The sequence below is a fragment of the Calonectris borealis genome, chromosome 19, assembly GCF_964195595.1.
Source record: "Calonectris borealis chromosome 19, bCalBor7.hap1.2, whole genome shotgun sequence".
NCBI lineage: Eukaryota > Metazoa > Chordata > Aves > Procellariiformes > Procellariidae > Calonectris > Calonectris borealis.
This window is the reverse complement of record NC_134330.1, coordinates 4,557,396-4,569,740: the sequence shown is the minus strand read 5'-3', so window position 1 is coordinate 4,569,740 and position 12,345 is coordinate 4,557,396. Positions and strand designations below refer to the sequence as shown.

The window sequence follows — 12,345 nt, the reverse complement described above, 5'->3', positions numbered from 1 at the left end:
GGGTCGCGCCGCCGTCGCTACGGCCGCCGCCGCCCGCACGCCTTATGGGCACGGCCGGGGCCGGTTCCCCGCCCCCGGGGCCGCGGGGCTACCGCCTGTGGGCGGTGCGGGCCGGCACGGCGGGGGCAGGGCCCCCTCCCTGCACCGCCTTGGGGCTGGGGACCCTCCGCCGACCAAGGACGGGGACCCCCAACCCCCGTGCTCCGGCCGTGGGTCGGGGACCCCTCCGTGGGGAGGCAGGAGCGGGGGACTCCCCCCACACACCCACATGTTGGCCAGGGCCAAAGCCCACCGTGGGTTTTTTTTGGGGGGTGGGGACACCCCCATGTGAGAACCACGGGCTGGGGACCCCCCCGATGTGTGTTGGCAAGGGACCTGGGGCCCTGCTGTGTGGGGAGCAGAGGATCCCCCTGTTTGTTAACCAACATCTAGAGCCCTCCTGCAGGTTGGCTATGGGATGGGGACCCCCCAGGGATCCCACACACATCAACCAGGGGTTCACCAGCGGTCCAGAGATCCCCACCCCAGGTGGTGGCTACAGACTGGCGACCTGCTTGTGGGGCGATGGCTTGGGACCCCCCACGTGCTGGTTGTGGGCTGGGTCCCCCAACAGAGGGGCCTGTCAAAGGCAGGGACGTCTCAGCACATCCTCCAGGGCCACAGGGATGTCCCCTCTGCCATCAGCATTACCATAACAGCGAGGGCAGCCTCCCCTTCTCCTCCATCCACCCACCAGCATCTCTCCAACAGGGTGATCTGGGGATCGCCCTCCGAACCAGGGATTCCCACCCAGCAGGCTGGAGCCCAGCTGCCTCCATAGCACTGCGGTGCAGCTAGCAGGGCGTGAAGGTTTGAAGGGGGCTGCTGGACCCCGTGTTTAGCTGAGGTGCCCATGGCCGTGTTTGCCCAGCACGGGGAAGAAGAGGCCTTGGTTTGGGTGGGAGCTTGGGTTGTTACGGAAGTGAAATTTTACCTGTGTGCAGGAGCTTGTAACCAAGTAGCTGTAACCAAATCTATTTCTAATGCATGGAAAATTACAGTGGAAAGTGGGACTTGGTTTTACAGCTATTTAAACGCTGCCTCGGTCCCTTATAGCTGTGGTGTCACCACCCAGAAACGTAAAGTCTCATTAGCGTTTCACTTACCCCCTTGGTCCTTCAGGTATAATGTGACATCATGAAAAACTGTGTAGTAGCAGTGGTGAGTCACAGCCACGCTGATTTTATGTGCCATGATGAAATCAGGGTATCTCAGGACGGAAGAGTGCCTGATGCTGCTGCAGTCTGGTCTTGAGTTCCTCCTGATTTTGGTGGTAGTCAAGGGAGAAAGAGCAACTTGCAAAATTTACCTGAAGTTGTTTCTTCAAGAAACGCATGTTTCAGTGTAACCAGAGGATTTTATTCACAGATCACCAAAACCTTTTCACAAACAAGGAAAGAACAATGTAAAGTTCAATGTAACATTTGGGAGGATATTTTAACTTTGGAACAGCTTCTTCTTCCTTCCGTAGTGTTCACATCACCATGACCCACCCTGGGTGGCTCAGGCCACCCTGATGTGCTTCGCAGTGAGCACAGGCTGGGCTCAGCTAAAGACTTTGCTCCTCTCCAACGCGGGAAAGGAGAGGAACAAACTGACTTGCAGAATGGAAACATGCTGGGCCAACATTTTCAGCCACAGACGCTTCAAGTCAGATTCGTACGTTAATGTTTCAGAGACTCGAGGCCTTTCTTGCCCTGGGGGCTCAGTGCTCTCACCATCCAGTGTGTTCAGCTGCAGACAGGACAGCTCAGCACCACTGAAAAAGGGCTAAATAGAGATTTTTCACACTGACATTAAGACAACCAGTGTGCAAACCTCAGCCACACCTTCTGAGGGTGGAAAATGGACTGAAGAAACAAAAGAGAAGGTGTCACTCCAGTCTCGTGCTAGGTAAAAGGCAGCAAGTTTTGCTGGTGTTTGCGCCAAATGGCGTGGCTTTGTGCAGGGCTTGGCGAGCTGGGGCTGCCCCTTCTCCCCGTGATCCTCCCCTGTGCTCGCCGGCAGAGCAGCGGGGTGGTTGGGTGCACGTGCCGGAGCCTGTGCTGCCCACGGGACAGCGCTTCAGCAGCAGCTATGAAGAAAGAGAAGTAGTTAGCAGCAAACAATGTGCGTCCTGGCTGGTAACGTGACTGCTGTCGCCAGCCTGGCTATGAGATGGCCAGAGGGTTCCTGCGGTGCCGTTATCTCACGTGGAGACAGGAGGGGAAATGATAAGGCTCAGATGGTGCCATTCGTGGTCTTCAACAAGCAGCACAAGTGTGAGTCCCTTTGAAGTTTACTTGTGACCCTGCTGAGATCAATACCCTGGGCTGGCAAAGAGGAGGGAGAGAATCAGGCAGAAACCTGGGAAAAAGGACTTTGAAAAGAATAGGGGCAACTTTGAAAAGGCTTACGGTAGAAATGTTCCCTCCCAGCTGCAGGAGCCCGGTACCGGACTAGCCAGCCTCTAGAAAGCCAAACACACAGGTGGGCTGTGATTGAAAGCCCCCTTCTTGTGTTTTGATGCTGCTGTTTGAAATCAACTGTATTTGCTTTCAGAAGAACTGTTTTGTGTTTCCATGGTCACATGTGGATCCCAATCTTGCTGGGAAGCAGCAGAACGGGCACCCGAGGACCTGGTCTGACGAGCAGGGGTGCCCCCAGGTCTTCCCTGTCACCAGCACGGCAGATCTGGACCTTGCCAGCTGCCTGGCAAGATTCGGCAGGGCTCATCTGCCGGAGCCCCCAGACAGATGGGGAGGGTCAAAGGTACCGCTAGCCTCACACCAAGCTGCCCTCAGCAATCCGGATATTAACAGTTTTGCAACACCACTTAGAAGAATTTGAAGGGTCAAATTCCTTCAGGGTGGAACATCATTGAACTCGGTCGCTTTAGACCTCCAGCGAATTTGGAGCAGCGTTTTGGAAGGCTGATACCTTAACACCGACCTGTTTAAAGGAGTTAATGTGTGACCAGCTACCAACCATCTGGAGCAGACAGATGGCCTGCCCTGTTGGAGCTGGTTTCGGCAGCTGGGACCCTCCGCAGTTCTCGGTGATGCTGATGTGAATCCACAAGCAAGCAGCTGAGGGGAGAAGGATTGCAGTTCCTTGCATCATCTGTAGAGCAGAATTAGGCCTTTTTTCTGCGGATTTCCAGCAGGATGACTACCCAGGGCTTTCTCTAGATATGTATGTCCATATTCTGAAACGCAGCCAACATCCCGTTACTAAAATAAACCCCACAAATGTACCGTGTCTGGAACCATTGCGATTAAGAGCTACCAAATAAGAAAAATGTCAGAACACAATGGATTTATGTCAAATGCTCAACTATTTGAAGAGTGACCTTGCTGCTGGCTGATGGCCAGATACCGTGGAAAATGCACTCCCCTCTGTGCAACATGGAGTTCAGAATACAGCTAAATTAAAAACTAAAGAGCCTTTTGCAATCACATCAGTTTTTATTTAAGGATCAGATGATCAGAGCCGTCAGTGGATACAGCACATGGGTTTGGGGCTTGTCAAGAGGGAGAACAAATCAGAATGAGCCGTCTTCAGATAGCTCCCCTCGCATGATGAGCTGACTGCGAAGAAAGATACTATATTCTAACGCACTAGTAAGTGCATTAGCAAAACATGTTAATGATTTTAGACTATAGTGACCCTTACTGCAGGGTAGCCTCTCTACTGGGTACACAGGGGTGGTTTTTCTGTTTAACCCCACGTAAGTGTTCTCGGGTCCATCCTGCAGATTGACAAGGCTTCTTCAGACCCAGGAGAATCAGTGTTCCACCGCTGCCTGCGTCTCCAAGGTATAATTAATGGTCAGTAATGTCGAAAAATGTAATCTCGAAAAACATAATGTCTAATAATGTTTTAAATGCTGCTGGCTGGTGATGCAGCTGCTGCACTGGAGCGGGTACAGGACGTGCAGTTACACGGCTGCCAGAAAGGTTTAACTCTTGCCTCTGAAGGAGAGCTGCTGACTTGCCCTGGCTCAGGAGTGGGCAGCTCTCAGCGGTCTCTAATCATCCCGGGTGTTCTTATTACCCCTAACCACTACTTTTTGGCATAGACAGTCACATAAACAGGACTGTTCACATCATTATTTGTCCCAGCTTGCTAGTGCAGACATGCCTCTGTAAGAAGGGTTATAGAAAAGCTCGAAGCCGATGTTTACAGTGGATGGAATTTGTCCAAAGGGCGGTTGCTTGTTTAAAAAAAGCAATGAGAAATCTAGTGGCTCACTGGCACCCACAAGCCTCGCACGGCCTCCGTGCCTCTGCATCGCTGTGCATCCGCCGCTGTGTGCTGCTGCCTGCCCGTGCCCTTGCAGCACTGTGTGTGCTGGGAACTAACCCGGGTCTCCTTTTGCGTCCTGGAAAGCTGCCTTTCCAAGGATTGAGATTAACCAGACTGGTTTTTTTCTGCTATTGGTAAATAGAATTTTTTCTTTGATGTGTGGCTTTAGGGTAAGTCAGCTACCGCTGTTTAAAAACCACCCTGAGCATACCTTTCTTTTCTTCTTTCTGCGGCCATGGGTTTAATTTGCTCGGTCTGCTGAGCGTATATCCCCACAGCTCGGTTTCATCGGCTCTGGGCAGCAGCCGCGAAGCCTGACGAGCTTCCCCAACTGAAACAGCGAGCGGGAACTCAGCTCGATTTGCCATTTCTGCTCCCAAGCCCTCGGGCGAGGGCGGGGGGGCTCGCCCGCCGGCCCGGCTCTGCTGCAGGGGCCCAGGTGAGGGTTGGGGGTGCCGCTGCCCCCGCCCGCAGCCCCGGCCCCCCAAGGGCGCTCCGGCCCCGCCGTGCGCGGCCGCGCCGGGCGGTGGCGCTAAAGCCCCGCGGGTCCCCGCGGCGCCGGCGGCAGCGGGGGGGGGGGGGGGGGCGGGAGCGGGCCCCCCCCGGCAGCCGTTCCTCTCTGCGCCTGGCTGCACCCTCGGGCTCAGCGCTTTCACCCTGCCGCGTCTCCTCGGTTTGGTTTTTTTTTCCCTTGCCGACAAGATTCTGGTTGTGGGGGAAACAAACCCAGGCAAACCCAAAAATATTTGGCAAATATTTGCCAAATACTTCGGCAAAATATTTGCTGAATACTTTAGTGAAAAATACAGCATATACTAGTCAAAGGGGATGCAGTGCATAAAACAGTACTGAGAAAAAATGAATAGGAGTTAGGGAAATGCAGATCGGCACTGTCTCTGTATAGACAAGAAACTGCTTATTAAAAGCCCCGCAATGCCGTCCTGCTGCCTTAATTCCGATGTTTCAGGTTGGTTCTCCAATGGGCATCCTGCATCCGTGATTCTGCTGCGGAGCCTGCACATGGGCAACCATCCGCCCACAACGGGAGCCCGGCAAGTGTTCGCATGGTTTAACCTCAGTTTAGTCTCACCTCACGTTGTGATGTTGTTGGGTAAGAATGGCTGTTTCCTCATTTTATTTTATTGTTCTTGAAGACAGAGAAATGCTTTTTACTTGTTCTGTATTTCAGAGCATCTTACTTCTGCTTTGTTCACTAAAAATGGGGCCAGACAAATTAACTGCAGTCATAAATATTATTTTTACAACAGAATATTTATATCGCCACAAGGGTTGGTCGAGTTCAGGGCTGCAAACTTAAAAAACAGCTTCCCTGCCCTGAAGAGCCCAAATACTTAATTAAGGCAGATAAGGCAGGACAAATAAAAACAAGACAAAACTCCTTTTGCTTTGAACCACCTCTAGGGAGCAGGTCTTGGCAAAAGAAAAGAGAGATTGTAAAGCTGTAATAATAATAATAATGATAATTAATTGTATTTATAAAGCATCCCCTAATGGCTCTGGATGCTATACAACAATTTTAAATACCATTGAAAGCAGCAACAATAAGAAGCCAAATAAGGAAGTGTTGTGAAAATAAAGGTATCTTCTACAGTAGCTAGATTTAAGAGTGCTGGTTTGGGGCTCTTTCAAAAAGTAAAATGGAGAAGGTGTCCAACCTGTGCACACACCTTCCCCCCCATGTGTTTTCGCGGTGCAGCTGTGTGTCTGTAGAGAACCTGTGCCGATGCTCCAAACCAAAAGCCTCAAACTTCAGCCCCCCAAACCCGTCCTCTGGCCTCAGCCTCGCACACGCTTACACGTTTATTTTGCTTTACCCGCGTGTGAGGGTGGAGGGTGCGTGTTCGCACGCAGAGGTGTTTGCCGGCGAGGGCAGGCGGGTCAGGATCTGTGGCATGGACACGCGGACGTCAGTCCAAAGCGGCTGAGGATCCGTGCCGCAGTGAATTCTGCAGGCTTGCAGATTGCAGGCTTTGATTAGAAAGAGCAAATACATTTTAAAGCCTGGTTTGCATGTGACTGTTTATGCTTTCTTTCTCTTCTGTATTCCAGCCAGCCAGACGGTGTAATTCAACGCAGCCAAATTGACTTGGGTTTACGCTCCTGGATCGGCTTTCAGGTTTTTCCGCCGCCATCGATAAGGGTAAACACGTATTTACAGTAGATTTTGAAAACAAAGAAGGGAAGCGCTCTCGTTCTGCAGGCTTTGTGACAGCTTGCTCTACCCTGACCGACACCCGGGGCCAGCCGGAGGCCGCCCCTCCCTCGGCAGGGCTGTGCAGGACGGGCGTCCCAGCGGGGCGAGGGTCTCCGCGCTGGGAGCGGGGGTCCGGCAGGGTTTGCGGGATGGGTGACTCGGGGCAAGGGCGATGCTCAGCAGTGTCCCGGCAGCGGGACAGAGCGGTGAGGCAAGGCCAGCGCCTGCCCCAGGAGCCCTCTCCTTCTGCGGCGGGCACCGGCCATCCCTCCCTCTCCTCTCCCCGGGGCAGCCGGGCCCTGGAGGGGCTAAGGGCGAGGGGAGGCTCCCCGGGGCTTTATCCACGGCCTGGGACGCACCCCGGCGCTGAGGGCTGGGGAGCCAGCGGGGGGGTGGGAGGCCTGTGCCGGTGACCGCGGGGCCGCACCGCCGGGGCGGAGGGGGCCGGGCCGGGCCGGGCCGTGCGGGGCGCAGGGCGGCGCTGCCGGAGGCGGGGGCGGGCGCGGGGCCGCGCGGCGCGGCAGCGCCCCCTGGCGGGGCGGGGCTCGGCTCGGCCGGCGCGGGCTGCGGCGGCTGCGGGCGGAGCGGGGAGCGGAGCGGAGCGGGGCGGGATGGCGGGCGCCCTGTCGGAGGTGCTGGGCGAGGTGCTGGTGGCCGCGGACGGGGAGGAGGTGGCCGTGTCGGCGCTGGCCGCCCGCGGGGTCTCGTTGGTGGGGCTCTACTTCGGCTGCAGCCTCGGTGGCCCCTGCGCGCAGCTCGGCGCCAGCCTGGCCGCCTTCTACGGGCGCTTCAGGGGGGAGGCGGCGGCGGCCGGCGGGCAGCGCCTCGAGATCGTCTTCGTGTCGGCCGAGCAGGAGCAGCAGCAGTGGCAGGAGGCCGTGCGGGCCATGCCCTGGCTGGCGCTGCCCTTCGCCGACAAGCACCGCAAGGTGAGACCGCGGGGCCGGGGGCGCGCCCCGGGGCTTTGTCTGGGGGCGGCGGGGCTCGGCCGGGCCCCCCCGCGCCGCCGGGGCGGGTCCCGCGTGGCGGCGGGCGCGTGGCGCGGGGTGGGCGCCTTCCAGAAAGTTCCCGGGGGGAACCGGCGGGGTCGGGGGGGTGGGGAGGGGGTGTCGGTTGCCGTCCCGCGGGGCGACGCCGCCTCGCCCGGCGGCTCCGGTTCCCGGGGCCTGCGTGCCGCAGCGGGCGGGGAAGCCCTGCCGGCTCCGTCCCCCTTCACGGGTAGGGGGTGAGGGGGGGAACCCTGGCCTGGGGGTCGCGGTTTCAGCGGGGCGGTCGGACGGGCGCCCGCTGCCCTCGAGGGGTCCCTCAGAGGAGCGGGGCGGGCAGGCAGGCGTGTGAGAAGTCGGTCCTCCGAGCCGAAGCCCGGGACCACGGCTCCGCTCGGGCGGCCGCCGCTCGGCCTGAGGAGAGCAGGCCTCGGCGCGGGCCGCGGACAGGTTCCCCCGTGGGCTCCCGCGGGGGTTTGGGCACAGAAAGGGGCCACGGCCTCCACCAGCCGTGGGAGGACATTTGGTGGTTGAGGAGCGAGCTGGAACCCGGCTTGGCTGGGAGCTGCTGGCAAAGCTGCCGGGCAAGTTTGTGGGATGGTGTTCGTTATTCGTCTCATTTGGCAGCTGGTTTCGATACTCTACAAGTTACAGCCCCTCATCTGAAGAGTTTAATCGGAAAGATAACAGACAAAAAGCACTCTGTAAGACCCAGACAGGGAGGGCTGTGAGGGACGGGAAGGCAAAGGCTGGGCTTCCAGATCCCAACAAGCTCGCAACGTTGGTAGTTTAAAAAAAAAAAACACCTCTTTACAAATGTAATCTCTGGAAGCTATTGAGTAAGAATTAAAAAGGTGGTGCCCCACAGTGCCATTTCTAAACATCTTTTTGGCGAGTGATTGCGGCTGCCGGTCTGAAAGCAGCGGGCAGGCGTGGGCTCGGCGCTCAGCGAGACGCGTTCTCCGCTTCCGCGGGGATTGAGGTAACGCCGGCACCTGCGGGGCGAGGGGCGGCCGAGCCCCCTCAGGCACCCCCCGTGTTCAGGCTCAGCGAGGCTGTATGGGATGAGAGGGACCACTTCTTCATGAATGGGTCCCCAAACCCTCCTCTGCCGGCACTGTCGTGCTGTTCGTTAGGCAAAGGAGTCACTTAAGGAAAAGTTGTCTGTCGTCTGGCTGCGCCGTGTGATGTCCCCTCTGCTGAGAAGAGGCGTAGTTGGTTTGAAACCTGGATTTGGCTTTTTTCCTGGTTTGCTGCAGTTTTTTGTCGCTAAGCCCCCAGTTCTGCAAAAGCTCTCACGTGTTTAACGCCGTGCACCTGGATGATGCTGCTGAAGGTTCCCAGTTTGCCCCTTTGAAGTCCAGGCACTTCTAACTGGGAGCTTGCACGAGTGGTCACAGGTCGGGGTCTGACATCGGTTTCATTATCGAGGGGAGTTGTAACAGAAGCTTCATCCTTCAGAGAAATTGCAGTTTAATTCTGGTTTCTTTAAAACCAAACCCTCTTCCTGCAGGGACGTGAAAAGATTGTGGTTCCAATTAGTAGCTGGCCATTTCCCTACAGAACATTTGAGATTGTTAGGTGGTGGGACTTTTACTTGCCGTATTTGCTTTAAAAATTCCACTGCAACATAGTTAAATTGTTGGGAAGTCATAGAAGTGGAAGGTGGCATTAATTTTACATGCCGGCCAATACTTCCATCTATTAGATTGCAAGAAAACATGAAATAAAAAGATTATGGGGTCTTAAACTCTTATTCCAAGAAGCCCTGAGTTAAATTCAGGATTATTTTTGTGTGGAGTGTAAAGTAATTGAAGCTCATGCTGTATATTTTCAAAACTAAGCAGATGTGATGTGGCTGTGGAGGAAGCTTAATCTATGGATAACAGAGAACCTATTTGTAAGTTATAAGGGCAATTATGTCAGGATATCAGATTTCTAAACAGCAGATTTATAACCTGTAGTTCAGGCAGTTAGAAGTTTCCTTGTATAATAGGCTGATTTTTAAATAGTCAGGTTAATGACCTCACTCTCTAGAAAAGCACAAACTTTCTATTTTTCAAGAACATGCCAGCAAGACCTGGGGATGTCTAGCATATGTTCAGTACCTCGCAGGCTTAATTTGTTTAAAAACAAAAGCATTAGAAAAATGTAGGCAGTCCTTTTGAGTTATGGTTCCTTTGCACTAAAGGCTGTTCCTAAACCCGACGTGAGACAAGCCTGAGACAATTATATAGATTTATGGGAAGAAAGGAATCTTACAGATACAGAATAGGGATAGTAGAGAGAGGTGGGAACATCGGGCTGGGAGCTGAACTCTATCCCCGAGCTCTCAGCCTCAGCCCCCAGAGAGGCTGCGGAGCCTCCATCCTTGGAGGTTGCAGGGCTTGGCTGGGTGAAGCTGTGGCTGGTGGGGTCTCATGTTGGTGATGCAGGGCTCAAAGACCTCCAGAGGTCCCTTCCAGCCAACGCTTCCCGTTGTGGGTTGGTTAACTTAGCTACTGAGGTCGTGAAAGCTTTGGGGAGAGATGGCTTCCTATCCCATATTGGCTGTAGCATCATTTTTGTTGCTCAGTATTATTGAATAATACGGCTGTTACGGTCCTGGTTTCCGGCTGAAACATTTATCGTGTGTGCCTTATCTTTCTCTGGTGTACTCTGCATTTCTTTTTATTTATCCCTCTTCCAAACTCTGGGCATTGAACCTTGATAGGTCTGAAAAAAACAGACTCTTTTCTGGGCTTACAGAAAAATTCCCACAGTCCTAAAAGTAAAATACCATCTTACTCTCATGGTTGTTGGTGAAAGTAGTATGGGTTGTCAAAGAAAACAGCCACTCTTCGTTGAATGCCTCAGTAACTGAATAATGCCGGGGTGCAGTTACCGAGGGCATAATAGCCTGGGCGTCTTGCAACAACTGGCTGAATTTGGGTAACTTTAGCATATAGCAATTTCTGTCTCCAAACCAGTAATAAAAGAAAGCAGTACAAGTCAGCAAACATCTGGACGTGGGGAAAGCCTTTGATTAATGAGGAGGATGGCATTATGCCTCCGTCTGAGCCACAGCCAGCCATATTATTGTTTTTTTTTTTTTCAAGAACGAAACCGTAACGTGCCAAATGAGATTGGAGGCCTTTAACTCGTGATACACATCCCTCAGTTAAGCTGTTCAGCCCCGGATTCGGGTAGCTATACACAGCTGTTGATAATTGATTTGTCTTCCGATAATGCCTGGCGTTGCTGAGCAGAACATGGGGGAGAGATGTTGCTCCATGTCTTTGTTTCGTTTGGGGTTTTGGTTTAACATCACCCTGTTGTTATCTGTTTGCACGAACAGCTGCTCAAGTTCTGGAGGGTTGATTTAATAACAGCTTTAATTCCTGATTGCTGCTGAGAACCTTAGTAATGTAAACAGCCCCCATCTGTCTACGTGCCCTGATGTCCGCCAGCGCCCACGACAGGGCAGCACCCTTTGTGCTGTCGGGAGGATCCCAGACTTCTGGTGAGCTCCAGGCCATCTCTGCTGCAGAGTCCACCTACACTCGGGGTGAATTCGGGTGCTCTTCGAGGGCTTACGGCACGCAGGCTTTTGGAGGAGGGCAGGAGCGTGCTGTCCTGCTGCACTGTGTTGCTGTGGGACATCTTGGTCATCTCTGCTTAAAAAAAAAATAAATTGACCACATTCTCCGACAAGTAGGTCCTCTCACGCGAGTCCACATAGGAGTGAGAGAAAGGAGGGTCAGGGTGCTGGAGGAGAAAAGGCTGCAAGCGGGTTCTGTACTGGGAGAGAAGCGTTTTATCTTTTGCTGTTGTTTATTTGCCTTTGCTTTTGTTTTTACTTGTTACTTACTTGGCCCAGTCATCTTCCTCATTCTTGTTAATCTTGACTTTTCTAATTATGCTTACTTGTTGCATCCACACAGCGCCGCAGTGGTGTAGGGTCTCTGCTTTGCCTCGTGCTTTGTGTTTGTTTCCGCTGTGTTTATGCATTTGCTTGAGTGTTGCCCAGATTCTTCTTGGGACGGCAAACCCGTTTCCACTGGAGTTGAAATGCTTCTGTTCTGGTTTTAAATAAATGTAAAACGTGTTGATATGTTTCTGTGATTATTCAGTCAAGTATCTGAAAACAGTTTGAGGATCTCTCTTTGCTCACACTGGTAAATACACTTTGTTTGGGACAAAGTGGTTTTCTTGTATCTTAAAATTGGATTTGTATGCCCTGCTGTATGTATTTTCTCCCATGTTCACATGTCTTTTGCTGAATTGTGTGGCAGAGGCACATGATCTTTCTCGACGTGTGAAGAAGACGTCTGTTCTGTCTTGCCCTAAGGAGAGGGAAAGGAGCAAGTTGGTAGTTCTGGATTTTGTTGTTTTAGTGGCTTGACTACTATGGTAGGTGGTCCGAGATGGACATGGACAGAAGAACGCCCCTTCTGTGCTGGGAGTTCGTCTTCCTCAGCACTGCAAATAAAACAGTGGTCTTAAGATCAATGGGTAAAATGTGACAAACCTCTTGCTTGTTCACAAATATCTCTGTGAAGTCTTTAACAACAAATACCCACTCCTTTTTTTTTTTAAATTATGTTTTCTTCCCCCCGCCCACCTTGCCAAGAAAAGGGGTTTTTCTTTCCCTGTGCTTAAAAAGATCGTCTACTGTAGGAGCCTCTCCTAATGAGATGCTGGGTACTAGTTTTGTAGGTAGAATTTGTGCAAGAAATGGTGGGGAGGAGGTAGAAATGTCATTAAATTAGACTGTACACAATTTTGGGGGATGGAGAAAAAACCTCAAACCCTTGATTACAGTTTAAGATACACCCT

The 12,345-nt window shown here is 53.2% G+C and overlaps 1 protein-coding gene across 1 annotated transcript in view; it reads left to right on the top strand.

The window, feature by feature from the left end:
• The first annotated feature begins 7,106 nt into the window (after nt 1-7,106).
• Nucleotides 7,107-12,345, top strand: part of NXN (nucleoredoxin) — a 53,457-nt gene continuing 48,218 nt past the window's right edge. The window contains exon 1 of the mRNA XM_075168515.1: nt 7,107-7,470. Coding sequence (XP_075024616.1) covers nt 7,153-7,470 — 318 coding nt within the window. The 5' untranslated portion in view covers nt 7,107-7,152. The remainder of the gene's footprint in view (nt 7,471-12,345) is intronic.